The sequence below is a fragment of the Heptranchias perlo genome, chromosome 2 (assembly GCF_035084215.1).
Source record: "Heptranchias perlo isolate sHepPer1 chromosome 2, sHepPer1.hap1, whole genome shotgun sequence".
NCBI classification, from domain to species: Eukaryota; Metazoa; Chordata; class Chondrichthyes; order Hexanchiformes; family Hexanchidae; genus Heptranchias; species Heptranchias perlo.
In genome coordinates this window covers 79,626,771-79,650,927 of record NC_090326.1, presented here as the reverse complement: position 1 = coordinate 79,650,927, position 24,157 = coordinate 79,626,771, and the positions used below count along the sequence as shown (strand labels likewise).

The window sequence follows — 24,157 nt, the reverse complement described above, 5'->3', positions numbered from 1 at the left end:
ATGTAAAGATCTACATTGGGAGTGTAAATTCATAAAATTACCCCTATAATGTTCTGAATATTGTAAATATTCTCAAGTGTACTGCCACTTACTGTTAAATGTTCAAGTTCAGAGAAAAGCTTCTTAAATTTCCCAGGCACTTTCTAGAGTAGAAACAAACCAGTGTAAATATGAAAACTCTAATTAAATAATATCTCATAAGCAAAATGTTTATGCAAATAGCAGGAACCTGCTCTCTCTTTGAATTCAGTGTGCATATCTGAAGCCTGTTATTCTGCCTCATTCAAAGATTCACATGCTCATTATTTCATCCATCAGACTCAAAGAAACTAAACGTGGAATATTAAAGTATCAAAGGCAATTCTTTGATGTCTGTGTGCGTGCAGGGGAGATTTCATTTATTCTGTAGTTTGACACCTCTGATATATCTCCAATATAATAATGAAATCAAATTGTGATTCTTCCTCACAATAGCCCAAAAGAGTACATGGAATAGTTGAGGTGAATAGCCTAGATGCTTTTAAGGGAATGCTAGATAAACACGAGGGAGAAAGGACTCGACCATTATGCCGACAGGGTTAGATAAAGAGGGGTGAGAGGAGGCTCGTGTGGAACATAAACACCGGCATGGACCAGTTGGGCCAAATGCTGTGCATTCTATGTAATCTATATAAAAAAATCACGGCAGAACTCTTGAAATGTTTGAACATTCAGCTACAGAGCCTTGGGCTTCCCCCTATTTGAAAGACATGTGGAAAAATTGTGTAACTCATTGCTGCCTGTTCATGCCTCTCAAAATCTTTGTGGCATAAAAATCAATAGGCATGGTATAACTGCACCCTCATTGATGGTGTGCCTTTACATGCTAACAAGTGTGAATCTGTAGCTCACCCTGACCTCCCATTATATTACAATTATATGTATTTTCTTATGATTGCACAAAGAGATCTCAATTCTTGATGATAATAGATTGAGTGCTTTGATTAAAATCTCTCCTTACCTCCCATGTCTGTGAGAGTCGGCAGACGGCGGCACTATTGAGACCCATGATTATAGCAAAGAAAGAGTTAAGGTTCCGCAATGCCCTGCAGCTAGAAATTAGAAGATGATTCAAGTTAGACTGTTGTGTAATAAAAAGCCTAGTGTTATACACAAGAACTGGCATATGCTGAAATACTGTACATCACTCATTGAATAAGGTCCTGCTTTCTACTTTCTGTTGCCTGTCTATTGCACACAACTGGCAAGTTAAAATGGGTCTTTGCCTCGGAGAATTAGTATAGACACATTTTTTCATATCCTTACTTTTCTGTCTCAAACTGTACAAAAAACTTTAAAAATACAGTATAGGTTATTTATGTGATAGTGTACAAAATGCTATCACTTGTTCCTGTAGGATCCTTCATTATTTTAGATAGGGTATACAATATGTGGCTAGTCTCAATTCTTTTGATAAATCTACTGTTCAACTTTACCTCCATGCTACATCCCAAGATTCAGATCATGTACAGAAGTTCTGATCTGCAGTTATCTCACGTAGTTACATAATTTACTTTTCAGTACATAATAGTCACATCTTTATTTACACCTCTATCGTCACATTAATCAAATAAAGGTTTCTCATGCCTCATTAGATGTTATTATCTAACAAAGTATTATGTAAATTGACAGAAATGCACTAATTGTAGCAAAATATTGTGTGAAAAAGGGATGGAAGCTATTTCAGTTCACAACAAAGAGTAACTAAAACTGACAAGTTTAATCTGGTAATATTTGCATATTACAAAATTGCTGCTACTTGCTTGTGAAAGTTAAAAGTAAATTAACTAGCCGGCATCAATAATAAACACCATAAGCATGCACACAGATCTAAACCAGTCAGCTCCAGACTGCTGAGGTCCTTCTTCCTCAGGCTAATTCTGCTCGGTTTAGACCAGGCCAGTTGGAAAATGGTGTGGGGTGTAAAATGGGTCCTGCCGACATGCTGCAACCTGTTCTCCGTCTGGCAGGAACAGTTAAAATCGACCCCAAGAACATAAAGCTTTAAATCTATTCTCCTGCCCTGTCAATCTTCTGCTGTCTGTTCTGTTTTGGACTTGGTAAAAAGTTGCAATGCCAGTTGGGTTCAGCGCAGCCTATCTGAGGCCTTACCTACTTTTTTTGTTCCGTTACACCAGGGTTGAAGTGATATTTCTTTGTGCTGTGTCCCATTGTATTTATTTTCACTTAGAGGTCATAGGAGTCTAAATTGGGCCGCCTACCGCCCATTGTGTAGGTGCTACGTGGACTCCTAAGGACCCAAAATGGCGTCCACAATGCTCGCACACACTTCCGGCGTGACGTGTGCAGGACGCCATATTGGTAAAGGCGTTTGCGCAAGCGCACCTAACAAACGCCGGCAGCACGTAAAGTAGGGCGATTATGTGGTAGATCAGTGTGCAACGCTGATTTAAATGGACAGATGCGATTTTGGAACTTCATGCTCCAGCCAACGCACAGCTGAACAGGTCTTAAACGGCATGGAGGACCCCCCACCAGTGCTATTTAAAGGGATCACACAGGAGTAAGAGGTTAGTTGCTGTATTATTGCGTCTGGCTGCTGATGCATTTGTAACTGTTTTTGGAGGTCTCCTACACTTGAATACTAGGACGAGAGGACATAGCCTAAAAATTAGAGCCAGGACTTTCAGCAGTGAAGTTAAGAAATGCTTCTACACACAAAGGGTGGTAGAAGTTTGGAACTCTCTTCCGCAAACAGCAGTTGATGCTAGCTCAATTGTTAATTTTAAATCTGAGAGTGATAAATTTTTGTTAACCAAAAGGTATTAAGGGATATAGGGCTAAGGCGGGTATATGGAGTTAGGTCACAGATCAGCCATGATCTCATTGAATGGCAGAACAGGCTCGAGGGGCTAAATGGTCTACTCCTGTTCCTATCTTCCTATGTTCCTATAATAAAGTTTCAATACTCTACAGACAGTGGGCTGGTTAGCTGACAGGCAACAGCAAGGGCACTGGCAGAGTGGCAGGGGTGGGAGCAGGATTGCTGTCATCCTGAGAGAGGACATCAGGTTCATGTTCCATGGAGCCACTGCCACTTGCTGCCTCCTGTTATGCACCACTTTCTCTTGTAAGAAAACGTGAAGTATGTCAGTGAGTGTCCTGCAAGATGTTTGGGTGATATGGCTTTCATGATTGAATAGCTGCCAGTGTGTGTGACCTGTGAGTTGTGGGTGTGCAGCCTGCAACAGTGGTATTATGTGAGGGTGAGATGAAGCATCTGATTGGAAGAGTTGAGTACTGATTGAAAGAGCCTGTTGGTAGGTAGGTGATGGGGGGTGTAGTGCTGAGCAACCTTTATTCAATGTTTTGAAGGAACTCAACAGTTTGGAAACATAAGGATGAGACCTGCAACTGTGTTTTACGTGTGCGATTTCTGATCTCCGTTTGGATTCCGTTCAGACCCGTATATTATACTTTCAAAATATAAGAGTCTCGCAAACTTTGAGCAGCCAAGTTGTTGCTCATTAAACATTTCAGAGTTCCAATCATCACCAGGCTTCACTTTATTGCAGCACAGATTCACTTCACCATTGACTTCCACCACTTCCTGCAGCCATAATTCACCTCCCCTTTAAGGGGTGCAGGCTGCCTTTCAGTGGTGCTAGCCACTCGCAATATCTGGGCCCTCTGCTGGTGCGCAGCCACTCAACAGCTCAGGTGGAGCTGGCTGCATGCAGCAATCATGGAAATCACCAGGCAGCATGAATGTTACGTGCTGCCTGCATCTCAATGACCGGGCGCAGGTTAATCGCGCAACGCAATCCCTGCGCCCGTTTTCGGGGTTAATCCCCATCATTCCTAAAACAGTGATAGACCACCCTGCTGAGGCTCTGTCTCTTTTTGACAGCCCACCTGTCCTTATTTTTTTAGCCTACATCATTCACCTTCATTTTCGGAGGTTAACCAATTTAACCCCCATCGTTCCTAAAACAGTGATAGACTACACTGGTGAGGCTCTGTCTCCTAAGAAATAAGGGTAGCCCACCTGCCCTTATTTCTTTAGCCTGCATCATTCACTTTCTCTGATGACTTGTTTATTCACAGTCATACATACTATCCTTCTTTATCCTAAAATAGGACTACAATTATAGATAGCAGCCAATCTTGAGGATTCCCATTGTTAATCTAATCTGATCTGTCTGGAACAACAGGCCACATTGTATTAAGGGAACATTGGCTTTCATTCAGAAACAAGTTTGTCAATGAAAGGGATACTGTCTCTTTAATACTTAATTTTCAAAACTTCCCTCACAAACCTGAGTACAATGGCGTCAAGCAGGAATGCTACTGCGGGTCTGTGTGCTTAATTTACAAATATTTACAGTTCCAATTTATGATGGTAAATTCTGCTTGTGGTGGATGATCCTTTGACTGAAAGTAATCACTGAAAGTGTTGTACAACAGCGGAAGCCAAATCTTCTTACTACTGCTCTATCAAAATGAGTCAACATTTAAGCTTTTGGACCTACTGCATGGTGCTCTTTGCCTTTTCACATACAAGAAAATATTTCTGTCATGTTGGATCTCAACAAAAGCATATTTTCTGGAAATTTACGATATTCTAGCATTAGGTAATTAAAAAGGAACAAGCCTCTTGTTTTTTATTACAGAATTCTCAGCATAAATGAAAAAAAAATCTTGGGAGTAAGCAATAATTTAATTCCCCTGTAGGGTGGTAATTCACACCAGTGAAATATAAAACAATAATCTATCCATGTAATGAATTATCAATCGAGAGTTAGGATAACGTTCCAGTAATAAATCAAATGCTCCCTAGCATCCCAGGACTCATTTTCGTTCATAGTACAAACAGAATTTCTCCCTGATGACCATGAATTCCAAATGTTCTTTCACTTGTGTTAAAGAGGCCATCATAACTCACTCAGAACATTCCTCCAAGGGCTAATGCACAAGGCCAGTGGTTAAAGAAAGAGTCTCGTGATCAGTATAACACTTAGGATTCAAACTATTAGAAAGACCATTGATTAAATTTGGTCTGCTGTTGTTTTCTACTTTTTTCTGTTATTTTTGTTTCGGTAATGGACGGTGATGATGTCATTGGTAAAGCTGGTTTGGAGGAGTTACTATCCCAGCAGAAGGAGGAAGCTGAATTAACATCAATGTAGATAATACTGATTAACATAATGGCCTTCAGCAACTATCAGTTCAGCTGCGCATATGTTAGTTACACTTCCTCGTGTCACGAGGCTCAATATCTCTCGAGACAGATCCCCTAATTAGATCATTAGCGATCATTAACCAGCACTCACTCTTTGTATACAAATGGAAGAGTAAAAAGATAATTATGTTTAAGGGTTCATCATTATTTTCAACTGTATTTTTAAAGAGTTTTATGTGGTTCTCGCTTTATTGTATAAAGTGTCATAAATCTTCACAAGTTTCTCCGCGATTAGGAAAGACACCATTTTCTTTTTAAAGTTTGTTTGCAAACACAACAATGCAATGAAGTAAAATATACTGAAATGCATTGTTACGTCATTTGTGTATGATGTGATTGTGATGAAAATGGTAAACAGTTCTTGCTTCCTAGCCAAGGACCTCAAGGACAGTGTCCCTTTGAGCATTGCGGGTGTGTCTTGAAAACAGTATGACCTTGAAATTACTCTTGTTTTCAAATCCCTCCACAGCCTCGCCCCTCCTGTTTGTACAGTCTGACATTTTCACTTACTGAGCAGCAACCTTTATGAACTTTTTGACAAGCTGCACACGTTTAGACAGCTGGCTGCAGAGAAGGACTTCAGTAGCGACCCATAGTTGAACCTCATTGCAACGTTGCAGCAGAAAGTCAAGGTTGGCAGTGGTGTTCCCTCTGCGGAAAGTGTAATAAATCAGTTCCTGCTGCAAAGGAGACACAAACAAAGAAAGTCAATGCATGCCTCTGTGTTATCAATGTATGTACCTATGAAAAGCAAATACCTGTTATTTATTGTAAGAAATGGATTGAACCAATAAGTATCTGCATGTACACTCGCTAACCTAGATGTTTCACTTTTTTCTCTGCATATACTTTATTGGTTGCAATACATTGTCACACATCACATTTATAGTATACAGTTTATAGTATATTTAGGTATCAGCCTTGGCTCAGTGGTAGCATCCATGCCGCAGTCAGAAGGTTATGGGTCAAGTCCCATTCCAGATACTTGAGCACATAATCTAGGCTGACAGTTTAGTGCAGTACTGAGGGAATGCTGCACTGTTGGAGGTGTCATCTTTCAGATGAGACGTTAAACCAAGTCCCCATCTGCCATCTCAGGTGGATGTAGAAGATCCCATGGCAATTTTGAAGGAGAGCAGGGAGTTCTCCCTGCTATCCTGGCCAATATTTATCCCTCAAACAACATCACTAAAACAGATTATCTGATCATTATCTCATTGCTGTTTATGGGACCTAGCTGTCTGCTGCTGTGTTCCCTACATCATAACAGTGGCTACACTTCAAACATACAGTAAAGTACTTTGGGGTGTCATGAGGTAGTGAAAGGCATTATATAAATGCAATTTCTTTATTTGTTATACTGTATAGAAAGTATATAGTTCAATATGACTGGCCATGAGGCTTATATTGGCTTGGGATGCAGTCAACGGGGAGACCATTTCTGGAGATAGTTGTTGTACAGTTTTTACACAAGCAACATTTTTGGGCTTTATAGTAAATAATGCTTTTTGCGTCAGAATGATTTTTTAAAGAATCAGTGCACATTATCCCACTATTCCCCCTAAAAACAATGAAAATTCAGAACTTTTTGCTACTCTCTAAGTCCTAACACAACAGTCTTTGGTCTGGCTGCACCATATGGATTCTTCTCTGTGATTCTTCACGCAGTGAATTCCCCAATTCAACCAAAGGAGGTGCTCAATGGAGTCAAGGCCGAAACTCAGAGAAAGGGAGACTGGATTGAGTCCATCCACAGAGCTTCCACAAACCTCTTACTTTGCGCCATAGGCAGAAAACTGGGCATAGATCTTACCCACCTTCTCACATGGGTAATGGCATCTGGAGAAACAAGGCACTGTTACATTCTCAGAAGGGCCCATGGAGCATATTTAATTGCAGACCTACAACATCCCCCTCAGGTCAGAGACCCACAATAGCTATAATTGAAATAAAGTGAATCTGCTGCCATGGGTTTAATTTTACGTGAACACCCAGTGGGAACTCAAAAGACCCATGAAAATGTGGTTGTCCATTGCTACAGGAGGGGTCCTGTGCAGTACAGAGTGCCATCGGCGGCAGAAGTACTGGCCACGGAATCCCTTCGATGAATATCACAGTTAATTAAAGCTGTAAGCAGGTAGGAGATACACAGAGCATAACTGACTTCCCTATCAAATTTCCCGCCCTTCTTCTGCTCATCTGACTTTGTTCCAATGGCAAGACTGAGGGGGTGAATTTCTGGCAGTGTTCTCCCGCTGGTCTGTCATAACATTGGTGGAAGAGTGTGGAAACCCAGGGCAAATTGCGAAAACGGTGTTTATTCTGCTTTTGCAGAGTATCGTTGGCTCTTCCACCGAAGTTACTGAGGACGAGTGGGGAGAACCCCCACAGAGATTCACCACCCGATTGATCATGTGAGGAATCACATCCTACCGATCTGTGCCACAGTGTGTTGGTATGCCTTGGAGGGCAAAATTGGACCTCGTTGCACTCATCCCTGGCAGCCACCTAAAACAGGGGTTAGACCCCTTGAATATACGAATAAGATGCTCAATGTCTGTTTTAGGATCCATTCCAATAATTAATTTGCCCTGAGGAGAGCAGGCATCGGGTCTGCTGTGTTCAGGATTACCGGGTCTACATGCAGTCTAACCAGCGGTCCTTAAACCAGAGGGTGTCACCAGAAAGGTACTTTTTTTATAAATACTTACCTTAATGTGGAGCTGGTAGCAGTAGAAATGCTCCTCCTGGCTTCTTAGCACCACTGCGTGCTGCTGCTGGCCTATGCTCGGCACCCCTCCTGTTCTCCTCCTCCTCCTCCCTTCCGAGGACTAACCTTAGGGCTGCTGATGGTGAGGCAGGCAGCCTGAAATTGGAGGGGACCAGAGTGGCGAGGTGCACCTGGGTGCACGACAGACGGCAGCAGCTCACACGAACTATTAAGATGAGCCCGAGGAACAATATCCTTAAAGGGACCGCAACCAATAAGTGTTTAAATTATACTTACTTGAATACCACACTCAAACCACGCAGGCCACTGCTGGCCACAGTTCACCTCAACCCCCCAATTGCGACCTCGGGCCTCCCCCCCCGATTGCCACTGCCGACATCACCTCCGATGCTACTGGACGCTAACCTCCCTGATCGCCGCTGACCACTATGCACCTTTCCCGATCCTGGTCGCCACTACCCTCCCTCAAGATCGCCCCCTTCACTGATCGCTCTCCCTTCCAGGTTGCCACCTTCCCGATCACCCCCCTCCTCTTTAAGGACTTACCTGAGGGCTGGTGCTGGTGTCGCGACGGCCCGATCTTCGAACCCTCTTCTCTGGCGAGCTCCCTGGAGATACCCATTAGGCTTCCGCAGCTCACCGGCTCGATGATAATGCGCCCGATGCCCAATATTACGTGTTGTAAACAATTTTACAACACCAAGTTATAGTCCAGCAATTTTATTTTAAATTCACAAGCTTTCGGAGGCTACCTCCTTCCTCAGGTGAACGATGTGGACATCGTTCACCTGAGGAAGGAGGTAGCCTCCGAAAGCTTGTGAATTTAAAATAAAATTGCTGGACTATAACTTGGTGTTGTAAAATTGTTTACAATTGTCAACCCCAGTCCATCACCGGCATCTCCACATCAATATTACGTGCACCACGGGCCTGTTCAGTCAGGCCCTGCGCCACCTGCATGCCAGTTTATGGGCATAGCATGGATTTCTAGGCCATTAAGTCTATAAACCTTGTGGAGCAGGTGTTGAAAACAAACATGTTCTGTGATCTCACAATGTGAGCCTCCAATCTAGTCTCCTCCATTTCCTCATCATAAAACATGAAGAAAGGGATCCTCTATGGGAAATCCATTTCTCCAGCCCAAATATTAACTTTGCGCAGTACTCACTATAACTGGCAAGAGAAATCTTCAAAGAAATTCTAGAGCAATAAACAGGAAAAATCGATGTACAGGCAAAGTTTCACAAAGTTTTAGATATCACAACCAACCAAGATGGCCTCCTCAATGCAGTATCTGCCTCAAGGATACCACTGTGCTACTCATACCACCACTTATGTAGTGACAGCACTCTCAGAGATGAGGTTGGGATGCTATTTGGGAGAATACCAAGAGACCTAAACACAAAAACTTAATGTAAGGAATCTTACAACACCAGGTTATAGTCCAACATTTTTATTTGAAAATCACAAGCTTTCGGAGATTATCTCCTTCGTCAGGTGAGTGAGTGAATGAGAGGTTCTCAAATCACATATCTTATATTAGGCTGGGATACCATCACACCAATCAAAGGTGTCGTTGGTGTTCAGACAGGTTAGCCACAGAAAACAGTAGGTCTCGGTATACTGAATACACAATGGGTCAAATTATACAGACAAAGAGAGAAAGAGACCTGATCTGTCTGAACACCAACGACACCTTTGATTGGTGTGATGGTGTCCCAGCCTAATATAAGATATGCGATTTGAGAACCTCTCATTCACTCACTCACCTGACGAAGGAGATAATCTCCGAAAGCTTGTGATTTTCAAATAAAAATGTTGGACTATAACCTGGTGTTGTAAGATTCCTTACATTTGTCCACCCCAGTCCATCACCGGCATCTCCACATAACAAAAACTTAAGAAATAGGAGCAGGAGTAGATTGTGGTCCATGGAATAAAGGGGGCAGCAGCAACATGGATACAGAATTGGCTAAAGGACAGACAACAGAGAGTAGTGGTGAATGGTTGTTTTTCGGACTGTAGGGAGGTGTACAGTGGTGTTCCCGAGGGGTTAGTGCTGGGACGACTGCTTTTCTTGATATATATTAATGACTTGGACTTGGGTGTACAGGACACAATTTCAAAATTTGCAGGTGACACAAAACTTGGAAGGATAGTAAACAGTGAGGAGGAGAGTGATAGACGTCAAGAGGATATAGACAGGCTGGTGGCATGGGCGGACACGTGGCAGATGAAATTTAACGCAGAAAAATGTGAAGCGATGTATTTCGGTAGGAAGAACGAGGAAAGGCAATATAAACTAGAGGGCACAACTCTAAAAGGGGTACAGGAACAGAGATCTGGGGGTATATGTGCACAAATCGGTGAAGGTGGCAGGGCAGGTTGAGAAAGCGGTTAAAAAAGCAAATGGGGTCCTGGGCTTTATAAATAGAGGCATAAAGTACAAAAGTATGGAAGTCATGATGAACCTTTATAAAACATCGGTTTGGCCTCAACTGGAGTACTATGTCCAGTTCTGGGCATTGTACTTTAGGAAAGATGTGAAGGCCTTAGAGAGGGTATAGAAGAGATTTACTAAAATGATTCCACGGATGAGGGACTTTAGTTATGTGGATAGACTGGAGAAGCTGGGGTTGTTCTCCTTGGAACAGAGAAGGTTGCGAGGAGATTTGATAGAGGTATTCAAAATCATGAAGGTTCTAGACAGAGTAGAGAGAGAGAAACTGTTCACATTGACGGAAGGGTCAAGGACCAGAGGACATAGATTTAAGGTGATTGGCAAAAGAACCAAAGGTGACATGAGGAAAAACTTTTTTACACAGCGAGTGATTAGGATCTGGAATGCAATGCCCGAGGGGGTGGTGGAGGCAGATTCAATCATGGCCTTCAAAAGGAAACTGGATAAGTACTTGAAACGAAAAAAAACTGCAGGGCTACGGGGATAGGGCGGGAGTGGGACTAGCTGGATTGCTCTTGCATAGAGCCAGCATGGACTCGATGAGCCGAATGGCCTCCTTCCATGCTGTAACCTTTCTATGAGTAGGACATATGGCACCTCAAGCCTGCTCCGTCATTCAATAAGATCATGGCTGATCTTCTACCTCAACTCTACTTTCCCGCCCTATCCTATGATCCCTTGATTCCCTTTGTGTCCAAAAATCTATCGATCTCAATCCTGAATATACTCAACGACTGAGCATCTACAGCCCTCTGGGGTAGAGAATTCCAAAAATTCACAATCCTCAGTGAAGAAATTTTTCCTCATCTCAGTCCTAAATAGCCAACCCCTTATCCTTGAGGCTATGACTCCTAATTCTGGATTCCCCAGCCAGGGGAAACAGCCTCTCAGCATCTATCCTGTCAAGCCCTCTAAGAATATTATAGGTTTCAATGAGATCACCTCTCATTCTTCTAAACTCCAGAGAATATAGGCCCAATCTACTGAACCTCTCCTCATTGGACAACCCTCTCATCCCAGGAATCAATCTAATGAACCTTCGTTGCACTCCCTTTAAGGCAAGTATATCCTTCCTTAGGTAAGGAGACCAAAACTGTACACAGTATTCCAGGTGTGGTCTCACCAATTGCATCAAGACCTCCTTATTCTTATACTCCAACCCCCTTGCAATAAAAGCTATTCCTAATTGCTTGCTATACCTGCATGCTAACTTTTTGTGATTCGTGTACAAGGACACCCAAATCCCTCTGACAACCAACATTTCTTAGGCCCCAATTTTAGAATGAAGTAACGGTTGTGTTGGGGGTGGGGCGGCTCTGAAAATCAGGGAAATCCCGAGTGGGTTTGGAACCGGGATCCAACCCGCAGACTTCCGCGTTTCCCTCTGACGCATCTGGGTGCACGTGCGCGCCTCCCGAATGCGGAACTACCACCGGCAATTAAAGCCGGTGGGATGATACTTAAGAGAGTTATTTAGAAACTTGAAGTACTTAATTTTGTGCACACTGAGGCAGGGGTCTGATTCTCAAACATCCTCAGCGTGTTTCCCGTGCTGTGGGACGAGCAACATCACCAGCCTCGCCAGGCACGGCGGGCACTTCTCTCGCTTGCAGCTCCACGACATGGTGCTACACCACTACACCTGCTCAAGAGCACAGAGGGAAACAACAGAGAGAGTGACATTGCATGAGGCACTACCCTCGCCACAGGGTCTACAGACCAAGGCTCAGCTTCCTGGACCTCTCTGAGGAGCAATGCATACGGAGGCTTAGAGTGAGTCACCAGGTGGTCGCAGACATCTGCAACCTCCTTCATACCGAGCTGTTCCCGGCTGGGCCGAGCGGCATCTCATTACCCGTCGCAGTTAAAGTCACCACTGCCCTCAACTTCTTCGCCTCCGGATCATTCCAGGGTGCCACCAGGGACATTACCGGGGTCTCTCAGTCGTCTGCACACAAGTGCATGAGGCAGGTCACCGACTGCTTGTTTCGCAGGGCCTCGTAATATGTCAACTTCCCCATGGACGACCTCAGCCAGATGGAGAGGGCAGTGGGATTCCACTCTGTGGCTGGCTTCCCACAGGTGCAGGATGCAATCGATCGCACCCATATAGCAATTTGAGCGCCTCCACACGAGCCAGGACTGTTCATCAACAGAAAGGGGTATCACTCCATCAACATTCAGCTCATTTGTGACCACCGCAAAAGATTCCTTCATGTGTGCACCAGATTCCCTGGCAGCTGCCACGATTCCTTCATTCTGAGGGAATCAAACATCCCGGGGCTCTTTAATGTACCGAGCACCCTTAAGGGCTGGCTCCTCGGGGACAAGGAATACCCCCTGCACACGTGGCTCATGACACCTCTGAGGAACCCCATCACCGAGCAACAGTGTCGAAACAACGACAACCACATCACCACCAGGTCTACAATTGAGCATGCTATAGGGTTGCTCAAGATACGATTTAGGTGCCTTGATCTTTCTGGGGGAGCGTTTCAATACGCACCAAACAGAGTGGGACGCATTGTAGTCGTGTGTTGTGTCCTGCACAACATGGCACAACAGAGAGGGGTGCCGCTTGAGGAGGGCCTATCCACATCTGCCATCCACATTGAGTGGCAGGAGGAGGAGGAGGAGGAGGAGGAACCCAGGGGCAGAGGAGCAGCTCACCTGGCTGCTCATGAGGCCAGGGAGTCAGTGATATGTGAACAGTTCTCCTAACATCAGAAAATGTGAAGAGTCCAGTTGTCAGACCACCTGGAAAGAGCAGTGCCATCACCAGCACACCCGCCCCCAACCCTGCACAAAACAGTCCTGCAACTACACATACACCCACTGTAGACTGACCCAATGGGTGGCATCAAGTGTCGCTGTTCATGGTGAACCTCATGAAAGGGCCCTATCACAAAAGCCAATCAAGAATGGGCATGACGTGGCAGTAGTGGTGAGAATGATAACATTTAATGTGACTTTAACAAAAAACAAATATAAATGAAAAACACGACCATCTGTCAGACCCCCTTGTGCAGACCCTTCGTGCTCACAAGTCCTTAGGCTTCCTCTTCCTATCTCTTCTACTTTGTGCATCCCCTGTGGCTGCATCAGAGGTAGTGGCAGGTTGCTCATGTTCGTGCCCTGACCGATTAGATGCTTTGGGCCTACGCCCTCTGGGTTTTGGAGAGCCCCTCCAATGACTGCTCCACCTGCACTTGTGCAGGGGCAGACTTGGCCACCTGGACAGGAGGCAGCATTGTGGGTACTGGTTGAGAGGGGGCAATGAGTGAGAGGTGGGAGCACTTTGAGTGGCATCCCCACTTCCATGTCCCCTTTCGACATCATCCCTCTCCTGGACCAGGCCCACATCACTCCTACCACCCTGCTGGAGAACAGTTTGGAGGACATGCATGAGGCCTTGGAAGCCCCGTTGTAAAGTATCTGCCCGCCCGAGTCCGAACGACCATTGTTAGGGCCTGGATGGACTCTTTTGTGAGCTGTGCTTAAAGCTCAACGGAGGCTAGCCTTCTCTCCATCTCAGACATTCCTGCACTCACCTGCCACACTATCTCAGACACTTGCTCACGTCCCTGTGACAGTATCTCAGAGATTCCCTCCTGTACCTGTGCCACCATTCCACTCATGCAGGAGTTGGACTCCTCCATCCTCTGCGCTATTGTGGAGAGTGCACCTGGCACCTGTTCCAGTACCTCGCAAATGTGCTGCTGTCCCTCGATCATTCTCCTTTTAAAGGATGGCCCTGGGGTTCAGCACCTGCCTCCAGCTGAGCAGAGCCTGGAGAGGAGTGCTCCCACCGAAGCGGACTCTCCACGGCTGTCCCTGCCACCAGTGTCTGTTTGTGCTCACTTGTGTGTGGTGACTCAGCGGATGCCTATCCAAGTAACTCACTACTAGGGCCCACCAGTATCTGCGCTGGTGGATGGCTCACTGAGATGTGACGGTGCGCCCTCAGATGCCGGCAAGTCCTCTGAGGAATCGTCCTCTGCCATCTCTGCGGTTGTTGAAAGCCCTGTAAGAGAACAGAAGGCAAAATTAAGCATCATCACAGATGTGTCATGTTGCGATGAGCATACTGAGGTGTTCAATATGGCAATCATTGTTAACATCAATTCATATTGTATGTGATGAATGTTAAAGTTGTGTTACCAGCCATTTGTGGGGTGCCAGTCTCGGCATCCCCGACGGACAGGCACCCGAGGGTGCGGCTGAGCTCCAGGGCCTCCTGCTCCACGTCTGTGAGGACCACTATTTGTTGTGGCCCCCCTCCAGTCCTCAACCTCTCGCGTGTATTTTGCGCTCTCTTCTCCTAGAAGGGGACAAAGTACAGACGTGTGAGTGAGTGATGGTGAAGTGCCCAACCGATGAATGCATTGATTTGGGTGAGGCTGACCATGAAAGAGGGTGAGTATGAGGCAGATACATCACATTGGATGAGGATTGGGGTGAGTGGTAGTGGTGGGGTGACTAATGGGGAGGTGAGAAAGTCCTGAGGAAGTGCTGGTAAGTTGAGGATGAGCCTTAAGTGGGTGTGAGGAGTGATGAGATGGAGTAGTGTTGGCAGTGAGGAATGAGTTGGGGGGGCAGGGGGAGCAGTGATGTGGAAGACGGAGTGTAGGAGAATCAATAAGTGTACTCACTTTGGCTGACCTAGTTAGGTCATTGAAGCGCTTCCTGCACTGGATCCAGGTGTGGGAGATGTTGCTGCTGCTACTGACCTCGTTTGCTACCTCGAGCCTGGCCTTCTTGGTAGCTGAGGCAGGGCACTTCCTCCCGTCCGCGGGGTAAAAGACTTCGCTCCTCCTCCTCACCCCATCCAGTAACTGCTGCAGTGAGGCATCGCTGAATCTTGGAGCAGCCTTGCCCCTCTGCTGTGCTATTTTGATTTCTGGGACTTTGCCCAGCAAAATCCTGTGGAGCAATGGCCCTTTAAATAAAGCTCCTCCAGCTGACAGCCTGTGATGCGGATGCGCAGTCCACCCACTGCACAGCTTTTGGACGGCAATCCCGGAAGCCACGTTAAGGGGCACCAATTCACTTGCGATCGCGTGCGAAATGGACATATTTTATTTGCCGGGTTACCCACGCGCCAATTCATCCCCCTCACTGCCATCCCGCCTCCATTCTAAAATCAGGGCTTCAGTCTCTCACCTTTTAAAAAATATTCTGCTTTTCTATTCTTCCTACCAAAGTGGATAATTTCACATTTCCTCACACTATACTCCATCTGCCACCTTTTCGCCCACTCAACCCGTCTATATCCCTTTGCAGCCTCTTTGCGTCCTCCTCACAGCTTACTTTCCCACCTAGCTTTGTGTTGTCAGCAAACTTGGATACATTACACTCGGTCCCTTCATCTAGTTCATTAATATAAATTGTAAACAGCTGAGGTCCAAGCACTGATCCTTGCAGCATCCCACTAGATACAATCTGCCAACCTGAAATGGCCCTTTTATCCCTACACTCTGTTCTCTGTCCATTAACCAATACTCTATCCATGCTAATATATTACCCCCAACATTATGAGTCCTTGTCTTATGAAGCACCTTATCAAATGCCTTTTGAAAATTCAAATATACTACATCCACTGGTTGCCCCTTACCTAGCCTACTCGTTACACCCTCAAAAAATTCTAATAGTTTTGTCAAATATGATTTCTCTTTCATAAAACCGTATTGACTCTGCCTAATCATATTATGATTTTCTAAATGCTCCGTTACTACGTCTTTAATAATAGAGTCCAGCATTTTCTCTGCTACTCACCCACTCCCACTTCCATGCTGGTGGGGGGTGGGGGGTGGTGGTAGTGCAGGTAGGCCTGGCAGTTGTCTGGACTGGCAATTTTTTACTACAAGAATTCTGGTGAGCATTTTCTGGGACAGGATGGTGACAGTAAGCCACACTGCCCTATTTCACTATTTTTACCAACTCTGAGTCCAGTGCTATTGGAGAGTTAGCCTGGTGGTATCATTGTTCAGTTACCTCAGAGTACAGGCGCTCATTCATTCTGTTTATAGCTAGAGTTTCTGTTCTCGCATACAGAAACCCTGTCAATAATCTGCCTTGAAGAATAACACAAATATTGTTTAAATAACAGCAACATTTAATTCATGAACCTCACTGTGAACAGGGTTTGGCCAGGACACTCCCATGCCTGCTTTCTGTATGGTTCCAGCATTACTTTATTCACATATGAATATTTTCTCATGTATTGCTTTTGAAACTTGGCACACAGCAGTCACACACTGCAGCACTTACAAGGATAGGCTGACATGAATTTCTGCAAAGCGTCACATTCACAGGTTTGAAGTTTGCATTAATTGATAAATTATTTTAGTAACAAATGTTGTCTGGTGAAGCATGCACTTGAAAACAAGGAATTAAGTACAGTGCTGTAAGACGGGCACAACATATTCCAATTTCTGGGCGCGAGGTCCTGCATCTGATATGCAGCGAGGGCATCGACCCTGGCAGCTGACTGAAAGAAGCACTGGCCCAATAAGCAAAGAAGGGCCCTGCGCTTGTTGCAGGATCCTTCTGCCATACTGGGCAAAAACCCATTGGAGCTTGTGGTGTGCAAACTCCAACAAGACTTTTGTTTCTACAGCAGCCTAACCAGTGGTCCTTAAAGGAACCAATGAAGGCCTTGGATAAACACAAAGGTAAGTTTTTAAAACCTACCTGAATGTGGAGCCAAGAGGAGCAGGATTGAAACTGAGTTGCTGCCGACCCATGCTCACTCCACCCCCCCCACCCCCACCCCCTCACCTCCCCCCCCCCAACCCACATAACACCAGAATTATTGTACACCCTTAACCAGCATCACCTTCTGCCATATTGGGCAAAAACCTGTTGGAGCATGTGATGCGCAAACTCCGACAAGTTTTTTTGTTTCTGCAGCAGTCGGCCAATTTTGCTTCTCCCCGTGACCGGCGTACTGCCTCTTGGGGCACGTCTAGTGCCTGCAGTTTGATGGTCGCCTCCTGATGACACAAGAGGATCAATATCGCGTGGTCCATTTGTCCATCAGTTTAGGCATGGTGGTTGTTGCCACCTGAAAACAGGCTCAAACTAGTTTTCAGCAGAGACTCAACTCAATGCTGTTATTTGATAATTTGTTATATTTAGTAGCAGAAATCTTTAAAGCGATGCTAAGGGTCAAACACATTTTTGAAGCTGAGCCTGTTGGCTGACACAGTAAGCTAATTTACCAATCTGCTGAAGAAAACAATGGTAGAATGTGGGTTACCGTCTCAAATGAATTCCTGTTCTTGTCATGATGTCAGGAGGAAGGAGAGAGCAAAGACTAGCCATTTCCCTGAAGGGTATGAGGAGAAACTGGGGGCAGTATCATTCTATGACAATCTAACTTGACACCTGCAGGGAAGTTACAGAGCAGAAGAAGCAGAGTTCTGGGAGAGGATTGTCTGCTCACTCTCTCAGACAAGGAATGCACTGTGGAATGGGGACAGCAACTAAAAAGAAGTGGAGGAAGCAATTATCAGCTTTATTTGCCCTTCACTTATTTCTCTTTTGATATGCATAAATGAATCAGCTGGAGTTTAGACATCAATCGTGCATCAAACAAAAGCCATTCAGTAAAAAGATTCTTTTTTATTATAATCACTCTGTACTCAACTATTTCAAAATCAAAAAGGATCATTCCTCCATATTTTTGATTTTAACAATACAGAAAAATCCACTAATAACCTGAGCTCTGATTGAACAGGCCATGAATCTGGCTCAGCCTGATCATACTGGCCCAATTCAGATTCACACCTGGGCTTTCACTCTCCTCAACAATCAAGTCAAATTTTTTCTGTTAATTTAAATGGTGATTCCAACATTAATTTGGATTTATATAACGCCTTTAAAGTAGAAAAACGTCCCAAGATGCGTTACAGAGGTATAATCAGAAAGAAAATGGTCGCCGAGATACGAAAGGAGATACTAGGAGAATGTGACCAAAGGCTCAAGAAAGAGGTGCGTTTTAAGGAGGAGAGAGAGGTGGGGAAGTGCAGGAATTTCAGAGCATGGGGCCTAGGTGGCTGAAGGCATAGCAGCCAATGGTGGGACAAAGGGCGCAGTGGGGAGGGGAGAGGGGATGTGCAAGAGGCTGGAGTGGAGTCAGAGAAATGGAGCGTTTGGGGATGGGGGGATTTGTAGGGCAAACAAACATTCCCACGAACACATATCCAATGGTTCTGTATTTTACTCAAAAACAGATTATGAATATTCATCAGGTAGAATTGATTTCTGCTAAATATTACATGATGTTAAGTAATAAAGTGCAGGCTGGTTAATGACCATCCAGCAAATGGGCTTTTGTGTTTAGACAAATTGTTTACTCTGCCACTAATTTCAGTGTTTGCTTAACACAAACGGCTGACTAAAGGGAACAAAGAGCATGATGCACGGGTGCTTCCTTTGAACACCAAAGCTATTTATTTCAGAAGTTGCCAAGAAAAAGTTTCACCTTTACTCAAAAGGTTCATTTATAACAGTGAAGATCCTAAACAGCAATGATTAAATTTTTTTATTATTCGTTCATGGGATGTGGGCGAGGCCAGCATTTATTGCCCATCCCTAATTGCCCTTGAGAAGGTGGTGGTGAGCCGCCTTCTTGAACCGCTGCAGTCCGTGTGGTGAAGGCTCTCCCACAGTGCTGTTAGGGAGTTCCAGGATTTTGACCCAGCGACGATGAAGGAACAGCGATATATTTCCAAGTCGGGATGGTGTGTGACTTGGAGGGGAATGTGTAGGTGGTGGTGTTCCCATGTGTCTGCTGCTCTTGTCCTTCTAGGTGGTAGAGGTCGCGGGTTTGGGAGGTGCTGTCGAAGAAGCCTTGGCAAGTTGCTGCAGTGCATCCTGTGGATGGTACACACTGCAGCCACTGTGCGCCGGTGGTGAAGGGAGTGAATGTTTAGGGTGGTGAATGGGGTGCCAATCAAGCGGGCTGCTTTGTCCTGGATGGTGTCGAGCTTCTTGAGTGTTGTTGGAGCTGCACTCACCCAGGCAAGATGAGTATTCCATCACACTCCTGACTTGTGCCTTGTAGATGGTGGAAAGGCTTTGGGGAGTCAGGAGGTGAGTCACTCGCCGCAGAATACCCAGCCTCTGACCTGTTCTTTTAGCCACAGTATTTATATGGCTGGTCCAGTTAAGTTTCTGGTCAATGGTGATCCCCAGGATGTTGATGGTGGGGGATTTGGCGATGGTAATGCCATTGAATGTCAAGGGGAGGTGGTTAGACTCTCTCTTGTTGGAGATGTTCATTGCCTGGCACTTGTCTGGAGCGAATGTTACTTGCCACTTATGAGTCCAAGCCTGGATGTTGTCCAGGTCTTGCTGCATACGGGCTCAGACTGCTTCATTATTTGAGGGGTTGCGAATGGAACTGAACACTGTGCAATCATCAGCGAACATCCCCATTTCTGACCTTATGATGGAGGAAGGTCATTGATGAAGCAGCTGAAGATGGTTGTGCCTAGGACACTGCCCTGAGGAACTCCTGCAGCAATTCACTGGGGCTGAGATGATTGGCCTCCAACAACCACTACTATCTTCCTTTGTGCTCGGTATGACTCCAGCCACTGAAGAGTTTTCCCCCTGATTCCCATTGACTTCAATTCTACTAGGGCTTCTTGGTGCTACACTCGGTAAAATGCTGCCTTGATGTCAAGGGCAGTCATTCTCACGTCACCTCTGGAATTCAGCTCTTTTATAAATGTTTTGAAGTATGCAAGTAGGTTAATCTGTAGCATGTTTATTGCATAACACTTACCTCGCAGATGCAGTTAAACAAATCCCAATCAAAATTGGTGAGTTTGTTGGCCAACTGCCAGGTGTTCATTCCAAGCATTTGGATAGTTCTCTGAGGTGTTTCGTCACTTTCTGCTGTAAGAGTCTGGAACAGATATACGAACACCACATCAATAACTCTATGTGTGCTCTCTGTTGCATAAATTATAAAGTTCTATGGCCCTGGAATGATGCTGTGGGATAATCGATACAAAAGCTTAATGTGTTTGTCTGAAATTTCTCTCTGCTATCTTAGGTGAGGTGTGAATCCATTTAAACAAATGATCTAACATCTCCGCTAAAGTACCAGAGAAATGAATTTCAAATGAAGCTTGCTGATTTTAAAATGATGATGTGATGTCACACTGGCACAGGCAGCACAAGGAGGAAGCTATACAAACTTAGGAAGAATAATACCAACATTGAGATGGAATTAAATGGATGTTTATGTCTATAATCTTCCAAAATTGAGCAACAACTTAGAGTCTAGCATTCTTCCTGCTTGTCGTCGATTGTGTAATGCAGTCTAGTGTCCAGTCTTATCTTCAATACAGCTACATTCATATCTGATATTGCATAAGTAAACACCACCCAGCAGAGATCAGAAAGTAGACAAAGAAACCAGGATTGTTATGCATGGGTTACTTCACAAAAATAGGAAAATTGTTTCTTACCAAGAAATCACTGGGATCTTTTCTACAAACAAATATGCGAGTGGTGGGATCCAGAGATTTAAAAATGGACACATCATCAGGTTGAAGAAATTGTCTTTCTAAAAACAGAAAAAAACTTGGATTAAAAATCTCTGCCGCCTCGGACAAAAAATTATTATTTCAATTCCTAAAAACCTGTCAAAACAGTGATTGGTAAAAACACTTTTCACTCCACACAAAAAACAATCAATAGTTCTAAAACCATCAACCTAAACAGCAATAATAATTGAAGTCTCCATTTTTGCATTAAAACTTATCAATTTGATCGGGCAAAAGGAAACTCACCCTCAGTGGAAGTGACTGCCACCAGTATCAAATCCTGCTCACATCGCTGGAGCTTTTCAGCCACAGTGTGAAGAACTTCCTGTGCTGAAGTTGACATCTTAGTTCGAAAGCTGACATAGGAATGGTCTGCCAGATACACACGGCAAAAAACTGCAGGGGAAATGAAAATAAACGTTTCAAAATGATTTAATTCCAAACATTTTGGAGTATATAGGGAAAACCTGCGTACAAGAAGAAAACATGGAATATTCATTCAAGAAAGTGCTAAACATTTCTGTATTTTATGCGTGTTAGCTATTTGTACCTTCCATATACAAACAGTAAAATGGTACGTGCAAATGGATAGGAAATTTTCGCGACTACACCTTTCTGTAATTTTCCATTCTGTTTGATCAGTGTGGATTAAGGTCACAGGGAGCTAACGGTCCATCTTACCTACTATTAGAACTATTCTAAGTTTTAGGTTGAGAGATCACTGTCTAAATGAGCTATATTCACACAAAAAGAGCCTTTTTTCTTACATTTGAGAGGCTGGAATCTGTTATAGCATAATATTTCTTAGGTTTGGAGTATGAATACAAGCCGAGGGATATCACTCAAACTACATGGAGCCTAAATTCCTTAGCGCCCCAAACCGGGCATGATTCCGGCAGTGCCCAGTGACAGAGGTCTGAGGACCGAAGTAAATTCATCCTCAGACCTCATCAGAATAAATCAGATGAGCCTTGGGCACTAATGAGGTGACCCGATGCAGCTCTCCAGTCGGGGCCTTACGCATTTCAGTCCATGCCAAGGTAAGACTGGGAATGGGGAGGCAATCGGGAGGAGGGCAAGTGTGGACTGATAGTGGCCGGCAGATATTTTGTGGAGCCAGGAGGAGCACACCTGCTTCTTCCAACTCTATAAAATACTAAACATTTTTGAGCAGCCTCCAGCAGTCCCTTTAAGGTTCAAGACCCAGAAATGCTGCAAGCTCCAACTATGGCAAACAAATTTAAGAACCCAGGTCAAAATGGAGCCTCATTTCACCAGGGCTGCCTAAAAATGGCACTGACCAATTTAGCAGCGGCCTGAACTCCTGTCCAGACTGGGCGTGGGCCTCTGCACTGGTTATTGTTGCGGCCGTTTTGGCCCATAAAATGGGCACAACAGTGTTAAATTTAGACCCTCATGTATCCAACCATTTGCACTGCAATAAAATGTCAGCACCTATAAAGGCCAGTTATGTCGGTTAAATAAAGTGTCTTAAGTTGCTGGGTGGAGTATTTGGTTTATCCTAGTTTTGAATAACCTAGCAGCATCCTTCACATTTATTTACTAAGCTGAGTCTCACCCATGGAGCCAGCATAGATATTGGCTCCTAACACAAACAACGGAGATCTGCCAATCGGTCACAACCAATGAGGTTGTAAAAATTAGCCCCTTTTCTCCACACTGCACCCATCTGAAAAATACAAGTTATCTTGACACCAAATGCTGAAATTTGAAAATACTTTGCAATTGCAAAAGCTCCACGTGTTCTTCAATTAACTAGAAGGAGTTTCAAATATTTCTGAAAATCCCAGAGTGGAAGAGAGGCCGGACGACCAGAATTTGTGATCCTATTGAAATGGATCAGCAATACGGAGGCTGAGAGTATTACTTTGTCCTCAGATCTCTCCTCCAAAACTAACCTTCTTCAGCTTCATAGGAATATCCTTTAGGTTGCAGCCACTTCTCTCTGCAACTGAGCTGGTGGAAAGTTGTTGTATTCTGTAAATAAATAAAACATATATATATGTTTTATATATGGAGTATATTGACAGATGTTAGAAATCATGATACTATTGCTAAGCAGGTACAATTATGCAGATTAGTATCTTGGCAGTAGTGTTGCACATCTGTTATGAATATTTTGAAAATATTTTTTTAAACCTTTGGTGGGAATGTATACAGCAGAGTTCAGTCAGTTTACATTGTATTCATGTGGTATTTCATACACTGCTATCTTATAGTGAGTGCACTGGCAAGGGTATACATGGTAGGCCGACATTGCACTTGAGAAAGTTGGAGAAAGAAAAAAATTCTGTGTATTCCCCTTTCTTTACATTTATTCATACATAAAAAAAACACAAATAACGGTTTAGGTATTGTGGTTTTCTGTGGAACTTCACACACTGGATTGTTACACTGTAAAGAATCTGAGGAGGCAGCTCAGGAGCTACGCAGTAAGTTGGACATTATAGGGAGAAAAATGGATGGCATAAGATCTCCACAAATGGTGTTGAAATAGTTATCAAAACATTTCATTATTTTAAAAATATATTTAAATCTCCTCTTAGGCATTTCCACTCCTAGTCCCAGTATCAAAATCGTGCTCTGTATGCTCAAATTCAAATCATCTTTATACATCAAGAGCAAAAGTGAATCCAGCACCAACTCCTGGGCTACACCGTTTAATGTTTCTCCAATCTGTGCAACACCCATTTACCCAAATCTTTTGTTTTCTGTCCACCGATATACTTTCTATCCATACTGTTACATTTCCTTTTTTACCATATGACTGAATTTTTGTAACATGACTCCTGTGAGATAACTCATTGAAAACCTTCTGAAAATCCATTGTAACTACTGCATTCCCTTTATCGAGGTATTTAAGATCATTAAAGGCATGGGCAGCTGCAAGCAGATAGCATGTCTGAAGTGATATGGTCAGGTAGACTAGGGTCAACCCATACAAGCCGAAGAAGCAGGTTGGATGTCTGAAAATGTTACTTTTCCCAGAGGATTCTGGCAGAGGTAGCAGAATGGTCCTTGGCAGTAAGGAGGCTCTAGGTGCAATCGGGGGACTCCGGGGAAAAGGCCGGAGGAGTAAAATTAAATAAAGATTTCCCAGAGAAGGACTGTTAGAAATAGTTTAATGGATCACATAA

At 44.2% G+C, this 24,157-nt stretch overlaps 1 protein-coding gene across 1 annotated transcript in view; it reads right to left on the bottom strand.

Annotated features, from left to right (window-relative positions):
• LOC137340821 (rap guanine nucleotide exchange factor 5-like) overlaps nt 1-24,157 on the bottom strand; it is a 208,058-nt gene that overhangs the window by 16,341 nt on the left and 167,560 nt on the right. The window contains exons 16-22 of the mRNA XM_068003627.1: nt 22,919-22,997; nt 21,246-21,395; nt 20,922-21,019; nt 20,231-20,353; nt 5,753-5,922; nt 1,001-1,091; nt 93-143 (exon numbers count right to left, since the gene is read on the bottom strand). Of these exons, the coding sequence (XP_067859728.1) occupies nt 93-143; nt 1,001-1,091; nt 5,753-5,922; nt 20,231-20,353; nt 20,922-21,019; nt 21,246-21,395; nt 22,919-22,997 (762 nt within the window). The remainder of the gene's footprint in view (nt 1-92; nt 144-1,000; nt 1,092-5,752; nt 5,923-20,230; nt 20,354-20,921; nt 21,020-21,245; nt 21,396-22,918; nt 22,998-24,157) is intronic.